Source organism: Coturnix japonica, chromosome 19 (genome assembly GCF_001577835.2).
Source record: "Coturnix japonica isolate 7356 chromosome 19, Coturnix japonica 2.1, whole genome shotgun sequence".
In the NCBI taxonomy this organism is placed as follows: Eukaryota; Metazoa; Chordata; class Aves; order Galliformes; family Phasianidae; genus Coturnix; species Coturnix japonica.
This window is the reverse complement of record NC_029534.1, coordinates 2,538,235-2,560,600: the sequence shown is the minus strand read 5'-3', so window position 1 is coordinate 2,560,600 and position 22,366 is coordinate 2,538,235. Positions and strand designations below refer to the sequence as shown.

Genomic DNA, 22,366 nt, shown 5'->3' with positions numbered 1-22,366 from the left:
TGGTATGGTTCATATTAAAACAGCAGAGGACAGCCAGATAAGCAAGGGCAATATAAGTATCTACTGAATGCCTAAGGAGATTGATGGTTGCAGACAAGCTAGACCCTGCTGTATGCCCATATGATAAAGCAGTTATCCACAAAAGCAGTAAAATAAGCCTGTGGGTCTCAGGTGGGATAACAACAAATATCAGAGTATTTTCACCATTGAGATATAAATCCCAAGGCTACAATAGCTGGAACCACAATGCAGTTAACATGCACTAGCCATTCTTAAGAGTGGAATGAACCCCATGGTGATAAGGGCTGCTGGCCAAGTGACTTTAATCACATGAGGAGCTGCAATCACTGCCCTGGGGAGCGTGGCCTCAAGCATCCTATATTGCATCAATAAAGTGGAATTTAGACATCAGAATACAGGGAAAACAGCACAACCTCAACTCCTTTGACAGACACCTCTAGGAAGACACTTCATCACTGGGAGCAGTCAACCGAAAGCCCAGCAGTGCAAATGGGCTGGTCTGCATCAATGTGCATCAAGGTTTCCAAAACAAATCACTTGCAATCAACACAGGGCCCTGCACTTGCTGCAGTGGACACATAGACATCTTGAGCATTACTGCTACCGAAGTTTTAATTTCCAACTGAAATACTCTATTTTGAAACCTTACTGTGGGCGTTTTCTTTTATGCTTGTGTAACAAGGAATGTATCCATCATAAAATACTTGCAGAAAAACAAAAGAATTACAGGAATTTCTTCACTCACTTACTAGTTTCTCCATGATCAACTATATAGCAGGACCTCTTCTGGCCCCATATTTCTTATAGCTCTAGCTCAGATCCTTAGAATTGCTCACCAAATGAACACAAGGTAGTGCCCTGGGCAATCCTGCTTGCCACTATTCTGCCTGCAGCAGAGGCATCAGCCATGCATGGCCTTGGAAGGCATAATAGACAATGTTCGAAACTCACTCAGAACTGCTAGCATTATATAAGAATTTTTTTCCTGTCAAAAAAGAACACATGTAAGATGTGGTTGCATCTGTAGCATGACCCTGATCTTGCCTTTCTTACATGCTGCACCCATAGCTGTGCATCTTGAAACAGCTGTGCCTTTCCAGTGACTGATTACCCAGAGACACGCAACGGCACTCAGTATCTGTAAGAGGCCGGGGACTGAACCCTGAGTTTATTATAGAAAAGAGCTGGAATAAGCTGCTTGCCAAAAATCCAAACTCTAGCCAACAAGTCCCTCCAGGCTCACTTGGAAAGGTCTTGTAACCTCATTGCCGTATGCCTGCTGGGCTCAAAATGAAATGCAAACTTGCATGTTACTTGTGGATTTGGATGCATTCTCCAATGAGGAGGCAAATCAGGAGCCTGGGCAAGAAGCATATTCAGAAAAAACAACTATCACAATCTTTAACTAACTTCATCACATGGGATTTTCATGGTGCATTCCCTAACGCCTTTCTTGCTGTGGCAGTTGAGGAACCAAATATGACCTGGCTAAAAATGGTGGTTTTACACTCTTAAGTATTTTGATTGAGTCTTTAAATGGTGTTTGAAAACTGCTTTTGTGATACATACAGTCAGAGCTGATGCCTTCAGAAAGTTCACCAGCAAGCTCTTCCCAGCCTTCAGTTACATGGGAGCCTCCATCAACATAGGAACTGTAAAGTCACTACAGACTCATCCAACAAGAGCTCTTTCTACTGCAGTGACTACCAGGATGTTTCCCAATGCTCCTTGCTTTGGAACTGATTAAATACTTCTTAGCATTTGTAATCACGTACAGTCATTAGAATAAGTCTACACCTACTTCTTGTCCAGTTCTCCAAAAGACAGAAGTTATCACTTAATGGCTACTTCTAAGAGATACCATTTCTGCTGATGTTATTTGTAGTACACATGTACCCATTAACTACCCTATCTGGTATTCAAAGTTAATCAACTATTTAGCAGTATGGCATCTTCAAACATGAACTGGGAAGGGTACACTTTCATACATGCAACACAGCTCTTGCAGTACTTACGGTGCAGCATCAATTAGAAATCACTTCAATGAACAGAGTATTCACAGGGCTGGCTTTTGTAAGAGCTGAAACTTCATTCCACTGAGAAATGCTGACACACACATGCAGACACCCCTTATCCATAAATATACCTAAAATCTCAGCTGCTGTGTGTCAGGCAGTCTCATTAGCCGTGAGCTTTCTGCATGGTCAGAGTATTTGCAGCACCCGGTTCCAGGACAGCATTTCCTCTCTCAGGTCCAGAGGAGAGCTTAATTTCACCTTCTACTAACCACATTCCCTCCCCTGGGATCCTGCTGTCTCAAGTCTCCCTCCATTCAGAATTTGTGCACTTAATTGTTTCTGCCTTTGACTGTCCTTGAAGGAGTCTCACTTTATGGATTTCTGCCCAACTCCGCAGTTTAATCAAGATGTGATTGCATTTCAATCCCAGTCTGTGTATTCCCAGTACCACTCGTAACACACACAGATCTAATTAGAAGGCTCTCTTCATTCCTCATATTAACTTTTAAATGAAACATCAAGCCACACCAGACTGAAAACAGCCCATGGTACAACACTATTTGACACCTCCGCTCAGACTGACCCTGTCTGAACCCTTACTAGTTACAGGGCAGGCCTTCTTCTAAGCGAACTGGCTGGATTTTAAAGTTCCTCCATCTAACACTCACTCCTGTAGCTTCCCAAATGGAGCTAGACTGGCTTTGCTGCCTTTATCCTGCTAACTGGCTCACAGAGAGAAGACAATACAGTGGAATGACACACCTTCCAGCTGCATGTCTCACTTCTTCAAGTGAATCTCCATTGCTTATGAACTTGGACAAAGCGCTACAAGTAGGGAACGAAGGGCAGCCTTCATGTGATGTCTTCCTCCCTGTTCAGCCAGGAACACCCTGTTTATTAACTTTTCCAACAAAGCCCATCTTCCATTGCAGATTTGGAGTGAAGGAGCCAATACAAATTCTCCTGTGGCACTGCACAAGAATCCTAAAACTCTCCTGCTGCAAATCATGTTCTCATTTCCCCTTCAGTATTTGACAAGATAGAAATAAAGAGATGGCAGCTGGACTCTGAACATATAGGATTAAAAAAAATAAAGAAATCAGGAACACTCCCCTCATCATCCCTTGTTCTCATATGCAGGACAATGGCATTCTGCATACCAGGCACTACTTGGCCTCTCATGAATTCTCCTGGAAGAAATTCAACAAGTTCCTCGTCACTGAAGCATCCCATTCAATGCTTTGACAGCAACATGAAGCCCACACATTTCATCACTATTCCTCTGAAAAGAAATGGGAATGGAACTGTCATGTAAGCATTTAATTTCAGTGCACAACACAAAATAGCTCAAGGCAAATATCAGAAAGTGGCTCCAGATTTGGATACTGGAAACCAAAGAGTCATTCCTTGCACAGAACCCAATCACCTGCAGAAGCAGCAAGTTCACCATGTAGGACATCTCAAGTTCTGAACACCTCTGCAGCTACCATAGATTTTTAGACCTGAATTCTCCAAATGGGCAACCTAATAGACAATACTTCTTAAAGAATCTGAGGACTATCACCAACAGACATGAGGTATACAAAAAAAGAGAAGAGATGCAGTACCCAGCACGTCCATGCTTCTGTGCTGCTGTTTCGTTCCATCACAAAGCCCTAAACTGATAAAAAGCACTGATGAATAAGAATTGACAGCATTGACATCCAGGGAGAGGAGCCTGGTACTGTACCACATGTTTTCAAGGTAAGGTTATGTTCAGACCTAAGTCAAAATAAAGCAAATTAATAGAAAAGCCACGAATTCTAAATAGGGAGGTCTGTAATTTGTGAGTTAAGAAACACAGCGCTAACAGAAGGCATCTGTTATGTTTGGGAAAGCAAGCAAATAGCTTATCAAAATAAGAAAGATTTCCTGCACACCACAGTAATTTGATGGGAGCAAACGTAATTGGAACAGTAATGTAACACTACAGCACACAGTTTTTCTAATTACATTAAGAAAACATCTGTAGATATTTAGCATCCCAAATATTTTGACATTGGGTGCTGAATAAAATTCCCCCTGTTCAGATTAAGCATATCCAAAAGAACTTAAACGACTCAGATGCTGGAATGCAGCGTTAAAGCCTTTGGAAATCTGTCAGGGATTTTTTTTTATTGTGCTTTTTCTGACTATATATCGAGAGAAAAGATGAACACTTAGAAACCGTGTAAGTAGTTCTATGGTATCAATGCCAGAAAGCTCCCTCATGAGGCTGCAGATTCTTCCAGCAGTGAGCATGCATGGTCAGGATGCACCCAGAGGAGAGCAATCAGGTGATACAGAGCAGAGAGTACTTGGGAAACTGCTGTGGTGGGCTTTCTGCATTGTACTGAAGAGGGACCAGAAATAAAAGTACCTGGAGGTACATCATAAAGGGGCAAAAAGTATATGCTATGGGGGAAAACTGAGATACTATGCAGCTCTTGTGTTCTATAGGCACACAAATACAGGTTGGATATCAAGGAAAAGCAAAAGAGCTCTGCTGCCCACTGTAACTAACAGAGTTCACTCCCTTGCTTCCAATAGTGGTGACCATCAAAAGGGAGAAAATAGGAAAGAACCAGCTTGAACAAAGAAAACTCACATGCTCATATCCTGAAGGGAACTCCTGGGATATCATGGTCAGTTTCACTCCATAATCTCCATACTGTGGTTACACACAGATTGACAGTTATGTGTTTAATAGTCCAGAGGGAGCAAACCAAGTCCTAGAGCAACGAGGTTCCACCAACACCATGCTCAAAATCAAAACTAAAGACCTGAAAGCCCACTGAATGCATTAAGTCTTACAGTCTCACCACAACAGCATTTGCTAACTTAAGATGTTCCCAATGTTGTTCCATATTTCTCCTCCTGAGACAAAGAAACTTTCTGAACTAGGAGGAGAAGGGTTTTGCAGTTGGGTATTCTCTCATGCCAAGAGGAAACAGAAGCCAACAGACCTGAAAAATATCAGGTAAGATGCAAACAATTTTAGGTAAAATTAGACAAAGATTCCAAGAACTGGAGAAGTGACGTGGGGAAAGAAGCAAATTCTCAAACTAAAAGACAAATTACCTGAACAAAGCCCCTCAAACTCCCTGTCTTCCTTATATTCTTATGATGTTTCACCAAATAAATAAATAAAAGCTTGCAGTCACAATGGGATCCCTTCAGAGGTGCCAGGGTTACTCTGGAGCTGCTTCTTGCCTAAGTCATTGTCTCCCATCAATCTGCTTTTGGGGGTAAATAGGATACTGGCTGCTGTCCCAGATTCAAGCAGTGCAAACAAACGAGAAAGAAATCTGTGATATTTGTAAAGTAAAATAAGACTCTGTCTAGCTGGGGAGCTCTAAGGCAGTACGGAGCCCATAGGGACACTGCTCTTCTCCCTGGAGATTGCACTTGCCTTTGAACTTTCAGCCATATAGGAAAAAAGAGGCTGAGTTGAAGTGTCAGCATCATCTTGAATTCAAATCAATCAGCTTGATGTATGATTGCAATAGCTAAACCACTTCACCTCCATGCTGCCCTCCTCCATGTGTTCTTTATATCAGCAGTCGGCAGACTGGGTGGCTCAGTGGATTCATTTCCTGTGCAAGGCTTGGGCTCCAGTTTAAACAACAAAAAAATTAGAAGTAAAAAATCAAAATTAGCATCTACTAACAGTTAAATACACCAGACTTATTCACATCAATTCTATCTGTCCAAAAAAGTTGCATGGAATCTTTTCAGGAGTTTTAAAATCACCATTTTTACCAGGGGCATCCATACAATTAGGTGGATGCCTCCAGCCAGCTTAAGGTCCTGCACACACCACCCAAATGCTACTCAACAGTACTGCTAAAGAGTGAAGTGGCAGGACCATGTCCTGCTAAAAGAAGTCCTTTCTTTCTTTCAAGAACATGGGACTGTCAGCAGCTCCAGATATTTTAGAGAGAGGGGGGAAAAAACAAGGCTTAAGAAAATCTCCTACATGGAAATGAGATCTTGCTACTGGCTTTCTGCTCACACTCCACAGCCCACATCCAAGCCCAAACACACAGTTCCACCTTGAAAGCCGATCATGTAAAGTTGTCACCTCATTCCACAGACCTGCTCCTGCAAGATCGCTGCTGACTTTCTAAAGCAAGATTATGTTGGCTTTTTATTCCCATTGAACTCTGCTGAGACGGATCTGGCACTGCAGGAGGGAGCTGGATTCTCTCCTTTGCACCAGCAGCACAACTGAGCTGTAATCACTCACACCTGTCCAAACCTACAGGCATAACTGGGCTGTACATACAGCTGCTTAGTCCCCAGTCCAGTCCTCTGCCAGGCTGAGCTACAGCTACCAGGGAAATGAGTTTTGCCCCAGCATCCCTCTCGCTGAGACAGGTAGAAAACCAAGCTGCACACAGCAACTTGTTTTCCAAGCCTACTTCTTTCAGCAGTACATTAAAATGCAAAGCTCTCCCCCAAACACCAGAATTCGGAGTAGCTTTCCCATGTTTTATGTTTATGTTTTATTTTTACTATTGTTTCCTTAGCAGCCTGAAGGGAGCTGCTGTCCACAGCCACCTTTCTGACTAATCAGACAGCTTTCTAGTTGGAGACTTGCTTAAGTTGCTTGATTAGCACCAAGATACTGCAGTGCAATGAAAACAAGGTGTAGCTACAGACTGCAGTCAGAGATACTAGGCACTCCCAGTCACCATTCAGCAGCCAGCACAGGCAGGATGCACCAACACAATGCAAGCCAACAGAAAACCTCAAGGTATTTCTAGCCCAGTCATAAGACATCAGAGATTCAGCTTATATCTAGTACCACATGGAAATCAATGGAGAAGAAGGAGTTGTTTCTTAGCCCCAGAAGCAACAGGTAAAACAGAAAACAGCCAGAAGAAAAATGCAAATCATGCCCTTCTCATGCACCATGATGAGAAAGGGAAACAAATCTCCTTTCTTCCAGAGCCCAGTTTTCTTCCATCAAAACAGATGACAAACTCACAAGTGCCTTGTTGTAAGTAACGTGAACGTTGCACTAAAAAGTCTCTGGGAGGGTAGGAAAGGAAACAGGAGGTACTTAGTTTAATTCAAATAACATTATCCCAGAGGGATTTGCACCTGGATCTTAAATGCATAAATTTTACAGGCTACTACTCAGGGACTGCCAGCTTTTCTCAGCTACAGCAATTGATGATGACAACACTGGAACATGGAGAAGATACTCACTGACATGGATAAAGCACATTTTCTGAACACCCATACAATGGGGTCACTAAATACAAATGCACTGATGAGAAGAGCACACCAAAGTACCCATTTCTTCATTTCTCTTCCCCCATTCAGGATTCTTTGTAAGCACTGAGCACAGTCTGCTTTCCAGGATCACCCTCTGGATTACAATTGGGAGTGAAGAAAACAGGCAACATGTTCCTGTGTTTGAGAGGCCTGGAGCAAATTAACAAACCCAATCCAACCCAACTTGCTCATTCACACACATCTCTTTTTTCTTTCTCACAAGGGCAGATGCTCTGCTGGATCACTTACCCTCTTCGCAGTTGCTCCCTGTGAACCCAGGACAGCACCTCCACTCCAGCGTGGTCACAGTTCGGTAGGACATTTTGTACGTGGGTCTTATAAGAGTCCTGTAACTAACACAGACAAGAAGTCAGCAGGATGCACTTTTCCACCAATTCATAAACCTCCTGCCTAGCAATGTCAGCAGAGCATCCACTCATCCCCAGCTGTAGAGAAGAAATGCACTTAAAATAACAGAGCAAGCGTTTACCACCATATGGATCTGATTCAACAACCCTTGTTTTTCTCCTTAAGCCCTTATATTCTTTCGGCTCTTTCTCATATCTCTCCATCAGATAACACACTAGCTTTACGGAGGTCTCATCACTACCGAGCTGTTTGCAGTAGCAGAGATGATGGTTAAACAAAGGCTGGCATTCGCCTTTCCTCTTCAAGTACTCAGAGTTTCCAATGTGTTATTTTCACAAAAATTGCCTAAGTCTGTCAAACATCTTCCTTTCTCCCACCCTCAGACCAGGGGCGTACTGACACATAGCTGCATGCCAGATCATCATGACACAACCCTACATCAGAGATCTGCATATAGCCTTTTTCCAGTTAGCTAATCTGTACCTCAGTTTTCCCTCCCATCTGAAAGAACTTTATGCTTCTCATCACAGCCGAGGTTCTGCTGGACATGGTTTTGCTCTGTGGCCAGCACACAGCATCCTTTGGGTTCCATTCAAAGCAAAAGAACTGTCATGCCCCATTGGAAACCAGACTGCTATGTGCAGACAAGCAGACCCATGCAAGGCACCAGCCATTCTGAAGTCAACACAAGACTGATGGTCACATAAGACTCTGCTTTTGTTTTAAAAACATTGGACCTCCAAAGCTGACAAATCAGTTTTCCCCACATACATCCAGACGAGTCACTGCTGCTATTCATGAAGCTGAAAGAAAATACAGAAGCTGTGCTCTATGAGCTCCCCTCAAAATTCTTACTCTCATTTAACAGCCAAAGGAATTTGGCAGGCATGGGGAGCGGCTGAAGCATTGGGATTACAGCACTACAGACTGCAGCTTTCTGCTCCTCTGTTAGGGCTGGGAAGAAACAAGCCTGGCTGGATCTCCACATGGAAGAGCATCCTTCCACAGCACCAAGAACCTACAGGGGAAAAGCAGACCCAGGCAGCAGCTCTGCCCCAACCCACCCAGACACAAGGCCTAGATGGAGTCAGATATCTCATGAATCCAACCTAAACCTCTCTCTAAAGGGCAGCTATCACATGTTACATCAGGGACAGCAGAGAAGAGATGTTGGTGCCTGTGCAGCATCACCTAGAGATGGGAGAGCAATGCTGTCCCCAGGAACATTATGTCCTCACCCTCTGTGTTGCCAGAAAGCACACCAGTTAATGCTAATGCCAGCAACTGCGATCCAGGCATTTGTCTAACATGGGCTGGACAGAGCCATTCATCCCACCTAACTTCTCACACCTCTGCATCCAACGACCTTCACGAGCTTGCAGTCATAAGCGAGTGTGAGGACTTGGCACCACAATGATGTAGGTAGACCCCTAGAACAGCTCTGGCAAATTTCAAAACTGAACCCAAGTCTCTCAACTCTCAGTTCTGGCATCAGACTTGAGGCATCTTTCCACACGCAAACCCTCAGCCATCAGTCAGGAGTTCACGACTTTGTCGCTAACACCACAGTTGGATTTGACCTTCAGATGAAAGTCTCCAGTCCTGTTACCAATGGCCGGAGCCAACCAGTCTCCAGCCACACCGTGATTTTAAAACCATGTTTCTGCCAACACCAAGATGTGAAAGCTCTCTCAAACTTCATTATGAAGTGTGGAGAGCAGCATGAGCCAGACTGGAATCTTGGCAGTAGTTCTGTGACAGGGAAGTAGCTATAGTTTTAATTCTCAAACAAGTGAGGACTTCTCAGGGCACAACAAATGGGGATCTCAGCTGTCACAGTTACCACCCACCCTGAGTTTCCTGATGCTTGCAGCTCAGTTCGGTGTTGTGTGGATCAGGTACATGAAGGAACCCAAGCTTGCTACCTCAGATTGCCTTTAAAGCTTCTCCATTCCACAGAGCATCATTCTTCCCCTCAACCATAACACAGCACCAAGATCTGCCATCACATATCTCACCACATAGTGTTATACAGACTTCTTACTGATATTCCAGAAAGGGAGCAAAGAAAACTCCTCTACCAAAGCATAACAACCAATTCTGATAACCATTCCTTTCACGTTCATATTTCTCTTATAGTGAAAAGCCATAGAAAAACAATCTGTTAAATATAAGCCTCAGAACAAAAACACGTGGAAGACACAACAGACAGGGAAATAAGGATGGTAGAAGAATAGGAAAGTCTTTCCCTTGGATATCACCCAAGCCACAAACACTGGCATAGAAATACTGTAAAACCACAGTAAGAGGTTACATGAGCCACAACCTGCACCTCCTTCCATCCCAGATACATGCAGCACACACAATTGCATTCAGCAGAAGGCTTCCATGCACTTAAAGAAGCAACCTACAGCTCCACTGCAAGAGAGATGGTATTTACCAACATGTTTGCTAAAGCTCACAGTCAAATTCAGAGATTGGAGCAGCATAGGAAGAGGAATCCAGAAATCTCAACTAGTGGCCACCACTATTACTGGTTAAGAGAACAACTGGGAAGTCAGGAACATAAGCCTTCCCTCCATTACTGTTTTCCAGTCAATGAGGTCAGGCTGTATCCTCGTACAGCTGCACCTGTATCACATAGATTGTCCATGCTCCAAACAAGTTAAAACAAGCACTAATTGGGAATCAAGAACATATCCCATTCCCAGTACCACCACCCTCAACCCCCAGCCAGACCCCTCCTAATAGCAGATGCAATAGTTAGCAGTCAGCAAGGCATCACAGCCCATTGGAAATTGCTGTACTGCAGAAACATTCTCCCTTTCCACCTCTCCCCATCTTTGAGTGATGTTCAAGACTGACAGATGACTACTCATAGGAAGGGTTACAATTCAAATACATGGGTTTACTGGCAGCCGGGTGCAACCATGGAGGCAGCAAATCCCCAGAGGCTGGGTCACCATTGAAACACCAAAAGACTTTATCTCTCCCTTCAGACAGATAAATAACATACAACTTCTATAAGTACATTAGGAGCCTCATCCAGACTGCTGGAAAGTTGCCCGTTCACTTCACAGCATGACAAAGCAAAGGCATATCCTACAGAGCACTAATCCAAAGCCTCTACAGCACTAAGGGAGAGAGTTCAAGAGCAGAGATCTGCTGAGGGAAAGTCTCCAGCTAAGACTGCTCCAAAGCAACTCAGCACCCAAGCTAAATAAAGAGCCTGGGGTGGAGGGCAAGAACAGAGCTGCTCACCCATCCCAGCCCAGATGACGACATCCCTGTAATAGAAGTACAGCCACCAGCTTCCCAAAACCAAGTGAACAGAGAGCAAGGAGATCGCACAACCAAAGCTGCGGAGCTGAGGATCTCACAGATATCCCTCTGTCAAACGCTCAGCCCTCAGCTGCAGTTTGTGCAATAAGGAGAAGAAACATAATGTGAATGAATGGGAGACAGGAAACAGATTAAATCCGCGTCTGGCCACAGTGATGTCTGCTTGTAAGCAGCGTCTCTCTAGCACAGAGCCCCTCTCAGCTGTCACCGCGAGGCTGAGAGATGCCTTTTTATTTTGGCTGGCGTCCCTTTTGCTAGTGAGAAGCCTGATAACGGGTGCTGGCAGAAGGAAAGCTCTCCCAGATATGGTTGACTCCCTGCAAACAAGGAGATGAAAACAGTTTGTTTCAAGTCACAGCTGGGAGACATATGAAAAAGCCAAAAGAATGCCAATAGCCTACTGACATTTAGCACTGCTTACAGTCAAGTGTAACACTACGTGAATCTGACTATGTCCCTTTCAAGCACAAGTGACATAAATCTCACAAACAGAAGAACAGGAGAAGGGCCAGAAGGTCTTTAAGTGCATCCTTTGGGTAGAAGGGAAACAGTACAGGAAAGAGCATTTTCTAAAAAGATGTATTCGTTTTAATAAAGGAGGGAAGAAGCATAGGGTTATTGTTGTGTGTTCTTCAATTTCAGCTTGGCTCTGAGACTAAAGAAAGCCAGTTATCCTCACATCACGATACAGACAGGCAACAGCACATGCCTAGGAAGTAAGACCTCAGCCATACAATGAGACTCAGGGTTACCAAGAATTGCACACACAAGCTGCACCTCACAATCCCCATCAGTTTCAGTGGTTGTTTTTCATTACGTTATCAGTCGCCTCAAACTTTATGTGATGTGCTGCATAATTAGGGCAAATTATATAGTCAGCCCTTTGAAAAGTACTATTCGCTTTGCTCATGTCCTCCCACTTGTGACTGGAGCAGACTGCTCGCATCCTTCCATTTCTTCTGGGATGTTTCTCCCTGGGGATCATAATCTAGAAATGCAGCTCCTCCAACAGCTGAGCTTTCACCAGCTTGGATCTCAAATAATAACTCCAGCTTCTTTCTGTGGTATTTTCACACAGAAAGAAAAATGGAGAAGTCTGCTGCCACTCTGCATTGTTTCCAAACAATTGGACTCGTCAGGCAAATAAGCCAAACTACATTTGAAACTGTAAACATTCCATGAATAACAATGTCACAATGGCAAACAACTCCTGAAGTCCCTGGATTAGCAGCAAGAGAACCAATGTATATGAGTAACTTAACCACAGGAGCCCGCAGAAGGGATTTTTACCAGTAACACGATCAATTGTTTGGTGCTTGTGAAACTACAGTTACTTTAACAGGGAAAAATATGCAAGAATTTTGGCAAGTTTAGGAGACAAGGTGAAAGCTCACAAGTTTCTAATGACAATTATGTGTGTAAAACGTCTGGGAAATTAAAAAGCTTCAACAGAAGTTTGGCCATGACAGTGTAAAATATTAAGTGTTTCAACCACAGTCTTGCATAAAACAAGACCAAAGAGACACCAAAGCAGCTCCATTACAAGTGAAAAAACTTAGATTGACCAACGGCCAAGGAGAAACCAGATAATCAACTGTGGTAACTGCCACATGGAAAATGGGAATTCCAGATGAAGAGACACGAGAGCAGATGGGTGCATGCAATGCAGCAGGCACACAGCCCAACAAAGCAGATCTCTCTGGGTATCAGGGCTGGTAGTTCATGTTCTGGCTGGCTTATTTAAGAGGACCCAACTCCAAGGCTGAACTGGAAACAGCAATAGAATGACTAAATTATAGCCTTGTCTACATGGGAAGTTGTCATAGAAGCTAGGTGTAAATTTAGAGGACAATGGCCTTTTTTACACCAATTCCCAGATGAGTGGTAACACTGCTATGAAAAGGCAGGGCCCAACACCACACACTGAGGTAGCAGCTGGGGACAACTAGTCCACAGTTCTGTCTTGGACGTGGATCCTAAGACTATAAAGGACTGGAAGACAGAAGCAGGCTAACAGCAAACTGGGCAGAAGCTGACATGCCACCATCTCCAAGCTTTGTTTCCATCTGGGGAGAGGTGATGATGATGTGATTTCATGAATGTATCCAAGAGAAATAGACACACAGGAACAAGAGGTGCTGAATGGGAATTAAGGACAGTACCTTCATCCATCCCTGACTACAAGAAGTTAGAGTAAAGCTCTCAGTATACTTGATCAATGTTAAAGAGCCACATATGAGGACTCAATACCAGCCAATGCCATCAGGTCCAGCATCCCACTGTTCAGCCTGAAGGATTTTGTATTTCTTTAGCTGCCTGACTGACTAACAGCAGCCTCTTGCATGTGGTTGTACAAGGTGATATTACAGCATAAACTGTTTCATGTAACCTCTCTCTACACATGCTCACATCCCTAATTACCCTGCAGATAACTCATTGAGTATTCCATACCACCGTAAGGCAGAAAACCAATATCTGATCCATAGAGCTCATTCAGCTCTACAGCTCTTAAAAGCAGGGTCAGCCGCTTTGATGAGATGAGCAGGTAAGTTCATGCAGGCAACAGAAGACATGAATGTTTTTACCTCACTAAGTTGGCACAAGGTCCTGGCCACCGGCAGCTCTGATAAACTCGCTGGATCACCGTTTCTGACCCATTCTGCACTTGACAGGAGACAGTCCGTGTAACCGTATAGTGACACCAGTGCCTGCAGAGAGAAAGAAATCTGTTACTCTCAGTAAGGCAGCAAGCTGAAACAACATGTATAGACAGCTTAACTAACTTAGCTTCCTTTTATGACAAGGTTACTCATCTAATTGACCAAGGGAAGCCAGAAGATGTGATTTGATTTTAGCAAAGTTTCTCAATATTGTCTTTCACAGCATCCTTCTGGATAAAAATCCCAGCACACAGCTTAACAAGTATACAACTGGGTGAACAACTGGCTGGTGGGTGAGGCTCAAACAATCAGGCTGGCAGCTGGTCACTAATAAGGTTCTCCAGTTGCTCTTTGGTGACAGCAAGAGAACCCAAGGGAACAGCATGGAGCTGGAATGGGCTCCCTGGGGCAGCAGTCATAGCACCAAGCTATTGGAGTTCAATGAGACCGAGGGCTTGATTTTAGGTGGTGCTGTGTTGATCCTGGAGCTGGACTTGATGATCCCTGTGCATCCCTTCCCACTCAAGATATTCTATGACTGAAATAAAACCAGAATAACTAGGGGGTGGAGTTGCTGCCTCTGCCAGCCACAGCTCACCCAACCTACAGCCTCCATTTCCCACTCCTCCTCCTCCAAAAGCTGCAGAGACTTTCCCCACTTCTGCCAACCTGAACCACAAGAGACCCAGTAATGCCTCTTGCTTCGTCCTCAGAGGCCAGTACATAATTAGCTCTATAATTTATCATAAACAATGGGATTTTAGAGGGGAAAGAAAAAAAAAAACAAGAAAAAAGGTCTTCCAAATCTCCCGATAGCCAGCTCCCATTGTATTGGCCTTAATTTCATCCTGCTCATTATGGGATCACTCCCCAGACGCCCAGCATGCTGAAAAACATCGGAGTTGGAGAATTCTGCTGTTTGGTGGAGTTTGAGCCCTGCTGACAGCAAACAAGTCATACAGCCACCCTGGAGAGGTTACAGTCTAAAAATGGGCAACACAAAATAAAGGGGAGGGATGGACCAAAGTATTTTGCTGTCTCCTAAAGGAAGAAAACAGAAGAACTGTTCACCACATGGTGTATGAGAAGGCAGCAACTGCAGTGCCAGCCCTGGAGTCAGTACACATAGATACTGTTTACCTTCTCATAGAAAGGCATTTTTGGGTTCAAATGCTGTGCTTGAGAGGGCAAGGAAAAGTAGGGTGCTTGTATTTCCCCCTTGCAAACATCACTCATACTTGCCAAATTTTGGCTCACGTTTTTGCTTCTGTAACTTCACTGAGGCAGCAGATTTGAGAGCCTCTTATTGATTGAGGATCAGACCTGGAGTCAGCAACAGGAGGTAGAAGCACCTTCCTGGGTCCAAAACACACAAGGCACTTGTGCAAGCATTCTCTGCACTAACAAGAGCCCTGATCCTCACCCTCAGTACAGCAACCATCCCCCCCCCTCCATTTGGATCCCCCTCCCATCTCTGTGGGAGGCTGCCCACTCCCATCTCCATGAATAGGAGGCAGGCATGCCAGTAGCTGAGCACTGCAGACCACAACAGGCAAGGCAGGGCCAGCAGGCTGCTCCCCAGGCCCCAGCCTGATGCATGAGCACCAGGGGATGGCAGCTTCCTCTCAGTGCCATCACTCCCAGCAGCAGTACCAAGGCTTAGACATGCAGCTTCCCCTGCTGAGACTGCCCTGTGTGCTGTTAACCCACCCCCAATTCCTCATATGCAATGCTCTCTGCAGACTTGCAAAGTCTTTGTAAGCTCCTTCTCTCACATTCATTGAGATGAACCAGAGAAATGCCTTTTCTCCCTGGCCCGGAGATTACATCAAGTATTTAAGGAGTGAGAAGTGGCTAAAGCCACCACACTGTCCCCAGTACAGACAGAAAGACATAACTGCTGAACTAAGGTTACAAACCCTGCACCTCTGGGTCAAATCCCATCATATCCAAATGCCTCTAATAACATCGTGGAAACAACAGGCAAAACTTCATTCCAATGAGTCCAAAAATAAGATTAATAAAGCCTCGGGTCACAAAATGACACCACATCCTTGAGGTGCAGCACAACTTCCACACAAACCTTAGGGGACAAAAATAGGAGGAAGAAGAGACTGGAAGTGAGCTAACTCTAATTATTTCTTGTTCTTCTTGTTGTTTGGGGGTTTTATTTCAAGCAATGGTGTAACTGGCTCTCATTTCATCTCTCTGAGCCTTAACCACAGGGTGTGTGCTCCAATGAGTACTGCTGGTTAAGGTCCTCCCATGCCATGGGAACAGCCATATGCAAGGAGAAGCAGCAGCCAGAAGGTCTGGGAAACCACTGCTTCATACTATTTAACTCAACCACGTTTTTAGCACAGAGCTTGCAGCTGTCAGAGGGGCAGCACAAGCATTTTGCACAAGCCTCGGGACAAAAGTATTTCACATCAGGCCAAACAAGTCACACACATACAGAATCTGACAGGACAACAGCAGGAGCATATGTCCTGAAGTGACAAGAAACAAAACTTCTTATGAACACGCCACGAGAAAAGGAACTGGTCCAATTGGAAGAACAGAGCAGCATTTTGCACACCAGAGCAAGGAGGTGCATGGATATAACAAGCTCAGAACACAGCTACCGCATTTTAAAACACAGCATAGTTGTTGAGGACTCATGGGCCTCTCCTCACATTAAGAGCATTCATCTGGCTTGCCAGCAAAATCCAAATCAATCAAACATTTATTTACACACACTGTGTTTTAACTGTTGTGCAGCCTGTATACGTGTGCCCCTCTGGCCTTTGCCCATCACAGAGTTTTATTGGGAGGAAAAACAAAGCTGTCTCTGCCAGGTCTTTCATTTAGCACTTGCTGCCGGCATGCATGCAGATTTCCTGTTCCAAACAGTCCAGCACTGCTGCGGTCTGAGCTCCTGAACCTTTGTTCTACCTGGTCCTCAGAAGGAACTGCTCAGGCACGAATATCCCTTCACAGATCAAACAAATCACTGTTGCCTTGGAAAAGCCCTCCTTCAAATCGAGCCTCACTGGACAGACCTCATCCCAGCCTTGTGACAGAGCCACAGGCAGCAGTGGGGATCGTGAGGGAAAACAAATGGTCAAACCCCAAAATTTAGAGTACAACATGAATAAACTTCTCTCGTTTCTTTACTTTCTGCTTCCCATAAACAGCATCACTTCCCTACAAATGTAGCTTCCAGGTGCTTGGCTTCTACAACAGCATAGGAGCAAGGGAGAATAACGATAGGAGTGCTGCTAATCATGACATGTATTTAGGATTAGCTCAGGCCTCACTGTAGATATATAATAGCACAGTGATTACAAAGGAAAAGACAGACAGCGACCCACCCCCAGATTTCCCTGTGCAAGCCAGAAGTCTGCAAGAGCAGCCTCCAGAACACAAGCAGGAATCAGACCAAGTGACGAAAGGCCCCATATCACAGCTTACAGAGATTATAAATGACCCCTTATATTACACACATATGCTAGCAAGAAAGGTTTAGAACTTTCATGGCATACATCCAGGATGGCAGAGAATACATTACTGCTTATTCAAAGAGAATATTCCAACGCAGCAAACTAAATGATCCAAATAGCAGCTCATTTAGGGCTGTGGCTGTTGGATCTCATGCAAGCTCATCACCAACACATTTAACACAAAACCCTGCAGTGCCTCATGGAATTGGTCTTCCATTGCCCTGCTTGGAGAGTCTCAGTTGCTCCACTCTCCCCAGCTGCTTCCAAATGGATGCCTTCCTCTCACAGCCTATTTAATCCTTGGAAGACGTTCACAGGCCCCTGAAGATCTGCAGATCACAGCTTGTGAGCTACTGGTTTAGAAAGTTCCATTCCAGTGTTAGAGACCAAGATCCCTCATCTTGATCACGGCTGCCAACGAGCCATTCCAGAGGGAATACAAGCATTGATACCAGCAGAGATCCCACCATGTTTAATGTATAGGTTCAATTCAAGGACATTACCGTAGGCATTTCAGCCTAACTAAAGGAACAAATTCAACCAGCTACTGTTGAACAATTGGCCAACAAAGCAACAGGCAAATTTGAAGCTACTCTGAAAACTACTATTCTGAGCTTTACCAGACACACAAGAGAGTTTCCCACTCTCTGCAGACTCAGCAACACATGGCTTCAGGTACCTGGACACCAAGGGGACAAGAAAGGCCAACATTCATAGCAGGGTGAGAGGGTCCCATGGCAGCTGGACTTGTGCAGAAGGCTTGAGCTGCATCCTGCTTCTGTAGGCAGACACTATGGAGGAAGCTTTGTTCTACACCCCTGCAGCTTTCAGAACCCTGCTCTCTCTCAGCAGAAGCCTTATTTGGACGCACAGTTCTCCCCTTGCAAACTTAAAGCAGAATCATAGAGTTACCCATCTTGGAAAAGACCTCGAAGATCATCAGATCCAACCGCAGCCTAACCATAGTACCCTAAAGAAGAGAAAATAGACTGTGGAAGGTGCAGAAGCTTAAGGCGCAGCTCCTTATTAAGCTGCTAAATACTACAAGCTCCAGAAGGGCCATAAACTCACATTTCAGAACTGTGCTCCTGACTAACACAACTGAATTAGCTTAGAGCAACCACTTCACAAACAGAAAAACACCAGACCACAAGCTTCCCCACTTCAGGCCATCTGGATTTGCACAGCACCATTTGGTGAGGCCACCACCCAAAGCATAGATAAGAGATGCCCTTACCCACTGTAAACTCTTAGAACCATTTGCACTACAGTTAGCTGACAGCACCAACCCCAAAACCACATCTGCTTCTTCCTCAATCCAAGTCACTGGCTTTTCTTCAAGCTCGGTCTCCTGTTGGTCCCTGAAGGGCCTTCCAAAGGGGGTTGTAAAAGAAAAGCCAACCGGTTGTTAGGAGGCTTCATTCTACTGGACAAGTGATCACAAACTGAACCGTGTCAGAAACCACCAGGCTGAACTGATCAGGACACAGCAAGCAGCCTGTTTAATCAAGAGCATGCAACTCGAAAAATCAAAGCAGCTGCATTCTTGCCTAATCACTCCTTTCAGGGGGACGACAGTTCAGCTCCACACACACAACTGACTTGTTGCTGTGCCTGGTAAGGACAGACCTACAGCATGCATCAGCTACCACACACAGGACCTCTATTTTTTTGGCTGATGCTTTCACTGGAAGGAAGGACGTGGCTGCAGCACCCAAGAGCCACGGCCTTATGGCTGCAAGCACACCGCAGCCCTACCTGCACACTGCACTGCACTCAGCAACATCACACTGAACAAAGCCATTGGCACTGCTGTAGAGCTAAGGAAAATGAGGATGTAATGTGCTTTCAGTGCTTCCGATGAAAACATACCGCAAAAAGCTCAAATCATCAAGCCTTAAACAGCCAAGAAGAAAGCAAAGTATTCCAGAAGTGGGAGGGGGGGGGGAAGCATTAACAAAAGCTTTCTATGCACAACTGCTTTATCAGCACCTGTTCAATGTGTTTGGGCACAAACCAACCCTCCCCACTCTCAGTCAATACTGCAGATGTCTCTCAACAAGGCTGGCATTTCTGATGCTTACAATCTGCCCTAAAGCTTTGTGCTGTGTAAACAACTGCACTGAATTATCTTTTTGTTTCCATAAGGATAAAACACTGTGTGTTATACTTAGCAGAGATCAACATTTAGGGCACAGAAAACAGTAGGAGTGTTTTGATAGCTAGACAGATTTCCCCAAGTTTTCTCATAACATTTTTCACTGGAGCTATCAGTTTCCCTGCAATCACAGAGAGGAATTTCAATAAAATCAGAAGGTCGCTGACTTTTGCTGGGAAAAAGTTGCCAATCCGACTTGATGAAAGCAAACCATGCCCTTTTCTTTCTGTAAATAGTACAGCATCCTCTCACTTTGCCAGAACAGCAATCTATACGCTGCATGCTGCAGCCCACCATTAGCAGGGGTTAGTTATTTCTGTACTCCACCGAGGCCAGGAGCAGAAGTTGCTCTGTGCATGCCAAGAACGCTGATTCAAGGCCTGCCAGGCTCTCCCTGGGCATCTCTTCCTGAGCCATCCAGTTCTGCCTCACCACATTGTTCCTTGCTTGTTCACAAAAGCACACCTCCCTCAAAGTGATTTGGCTCCCATCAGGATCAAGTTTACCAGCTAGTTCAGTTGCCTGTGCTCAGATTACCCCTTGCTGCTGTGATCTGGCTAAGAAGGAGACAGACAATCTCATCACACGCTGCTGGGAAGCTCAGATAACAATCAAGCAGAGTTTAAGCATCTCCTGTTCTCAGAAATTTCTGAGCTCTCACCATGTAAGTAGGTTCAGGGAGCAGAGGCTGTCATTCAGATCATTGACCAGAGAAAAGCCAGCTGCAGAATTCAGCACTGGGCACCAGTCTTCACGAAATGAGGATGTTCAGAGCCGATTTAGAACTGCAGATCAGTGCATCACTGCTATGCAATTTAGAAGACTACCTGACAGGGTGGCAGAAGCTGCATGGAAGCACATGATGGCAAGCTTCATTTCAAAGCAGAGCCTGCTCTTCCATTACAAAGTTTTAAGGGGTCTGCAATCAGAAGACATGACAAGCCACAGTAATCTTGTTGTCAATATCGAGGCTTCACGCATGCCTTATTCCTACTGACTACTTCAGGCATTAATAGAAGTTACTCTGACTGCTACAAAAAAAAGGGAGAAAAATCTTTATAACAGTCCATTTGTTTCAGGAAATGAGTAAAACTGGACGATTGCTGGCGTTTCTGAAGCCAGACAGCAGCAGCCATTTGAAGCAGCATAGAGCCAGAGGCATGAACGGGAATAAGACAAGTTCCAGATCCCCCACTCTGCTGTGTCGGTCAGACAAAGATTGGAAGGAGCTCCAATCTCTCTGCCCCCAAGAAAGAGTCTGAAAAAGAGGCTAGAAAAATAATTCTTGCTTAGCAGAGTCAGCCTGGACAGTTTATATGGGTACCTCCCAATAGAACAAGCCTTCCTTCCCTACGTACCAACATGTTCTGTGCTTACTGCACTTCAAATACTCAGTTGCCAGTAACAGGCTGAAGTTCTCCCATACCAAGAGGCTTGTCAGGCTGCTGAAGGGAGCTCAGGCCCAGAGAATCCTTTACCTTAGGAGAAAAGCAAAATTTAGCCTGCACAATAGTTTCAATCTTCAGTCAGTTCTACAGCCAAGCACACTGAACTTTGCTTTCCTTGCTTTGTTGTGTGCATGGTTGACCTTCCAAATAGCATCACCTCAGGGGCTGAACTCACTTCAGTTCATAGGAAACAGCTCAAAAATTTTGCCTCAACCTTCTGTAGCCATTGAAGTTACAGGAGTTGAGGGAAAACCTCTCCCTAATGGAGTTATTAAAAGCCTGGGAAGTGAATAGCTGACCAGTACAGTACAGCTGTTTCAGTGATAGGCCGGGAGTCCCACTCCCCCATGGCACTCATCATCCTCAGCCACGAGACTGTTCTCTTCCAATCCCTCATCTCATTCACAAAGGACCTTCCAGCTACCACACATAACAAAGCAGGGGTTCAGGAGTTCTCTCTCCTCCACTACATGCACTGGAATCACTGATAACAGCAAATCAACCTCCTACATCAGCACCAACACAAGCACAGATTATAGCAGGTGAGGACCCAAGGAAGGTTAAGCAGGCAGTATGGGAAATAAAGCCAAGTCTCAAAGGCTGATAATGCAATCAGTGCGCACACCTCTGTGCCTACACACTCATAAGGGGTAGAAGGTCTCAAGGACTTCTCCAGCACAGAATCCCTCCATTTATATCTAACAATACTGCACTGAAGCTACTGGCTTAAGGCATTATTTCTGCACCAAACTCTTTTGCTGCTTCCTCCCCCAGGCTTATCACACTCAATGAGAAGACAGTTTCCAATGCTTCCCAAGAGAGGGAAGAGGAAATGTACAGAAACATCCGTGGAATCTGCCTGTTAAATTAGACTGACTCGATGGAATTTGGCATTTGATATCCACGCAGCGTGGAAACCATGCACAGTTACAACCTAGGGTGTCATTTTTGCAACATAAAAGCTCTTTGCAACAGTCTTTCAAAAGAAGAACCTGACTCTAAACATTTTTGCACAGCTGGATAACAGTTGCAGTCAGATCCCCTGCCTCCAGTACATAGCACTGCTCAGTTCATTCTTAGAAAGCTTAACCTCAGAGGGAGGAGCTGAATGACAAAAACTCAAGGACCCTGATGAAAAGTACAAAGCAAGGATGTATAACACCAACTATCTGTTGGAAGCACACTGATGTTTCCAAAGAACACATTTGCAATTTGTCTTTTTGCTTGCCTCTGAATATCCAACCTAGAACTGATGGTGGCTCTGATCTTCATTAGGTTATAAAGCTGGTTTTTAAATCAAGATCAGTATCTCCATATTTGCACCAATATGTTCATTCAGAACTGATCTGACTTTGAAGTAGCAGGAGATGGAGAGAAACTGAAACTAGCACAGGGAATCAGCAACCCTGTGACTGTGTTTGATACTTCAAGAATGCTCCTGATGTGACCATAGCCTCCTTCACCATCCATAAAGCTGCTACCCAGAGCTGTCAGAGTCCCCTCGCTATATTAGATAATAACAAAGCAACATTTTGTTCAATTTACATCCACCAAAATGGCCAAA

The 22,366-nt window shown here is 44.7% G+C and overlaps 1 protein-coding gene across 6 annotated transcripts in view; it reads right to left on the bottom strand.

The window, feature by feature from the left end:
- The window catches only part of COL26A1 (collagen type XXVI alpha 1 chain), a 127,511-nt gene that overhangs the window by 94,648 nt on the left and 10,497 nt on the right, over window positions 1-22,366 (bottom strand). For 4 of the 6 annotated variants that reach the window (XM_015881016.2, XM_015881018.2, XM_015881020.2 and 1 more), the window contains exons 2-3: window positions 13,640-13,762; window positions 7,593-7,696 (exon numbers count right to left, since the gene is read on the bottom strand). In XM_015881016.2, coding sequence (XP_015736502.1) covers window positions 7,593-7,696; window positions 13,640-13,762 — 227 coding nt within the window. The remainder of the gene's footprint in view (window positions 1-7,592; window positions 7,697-13,639; window positions 13,763-22,366) is intronic. The other 2 variants (XM_015881017.2, XM_015881021.2) reach the window with 1 other exon arrangement.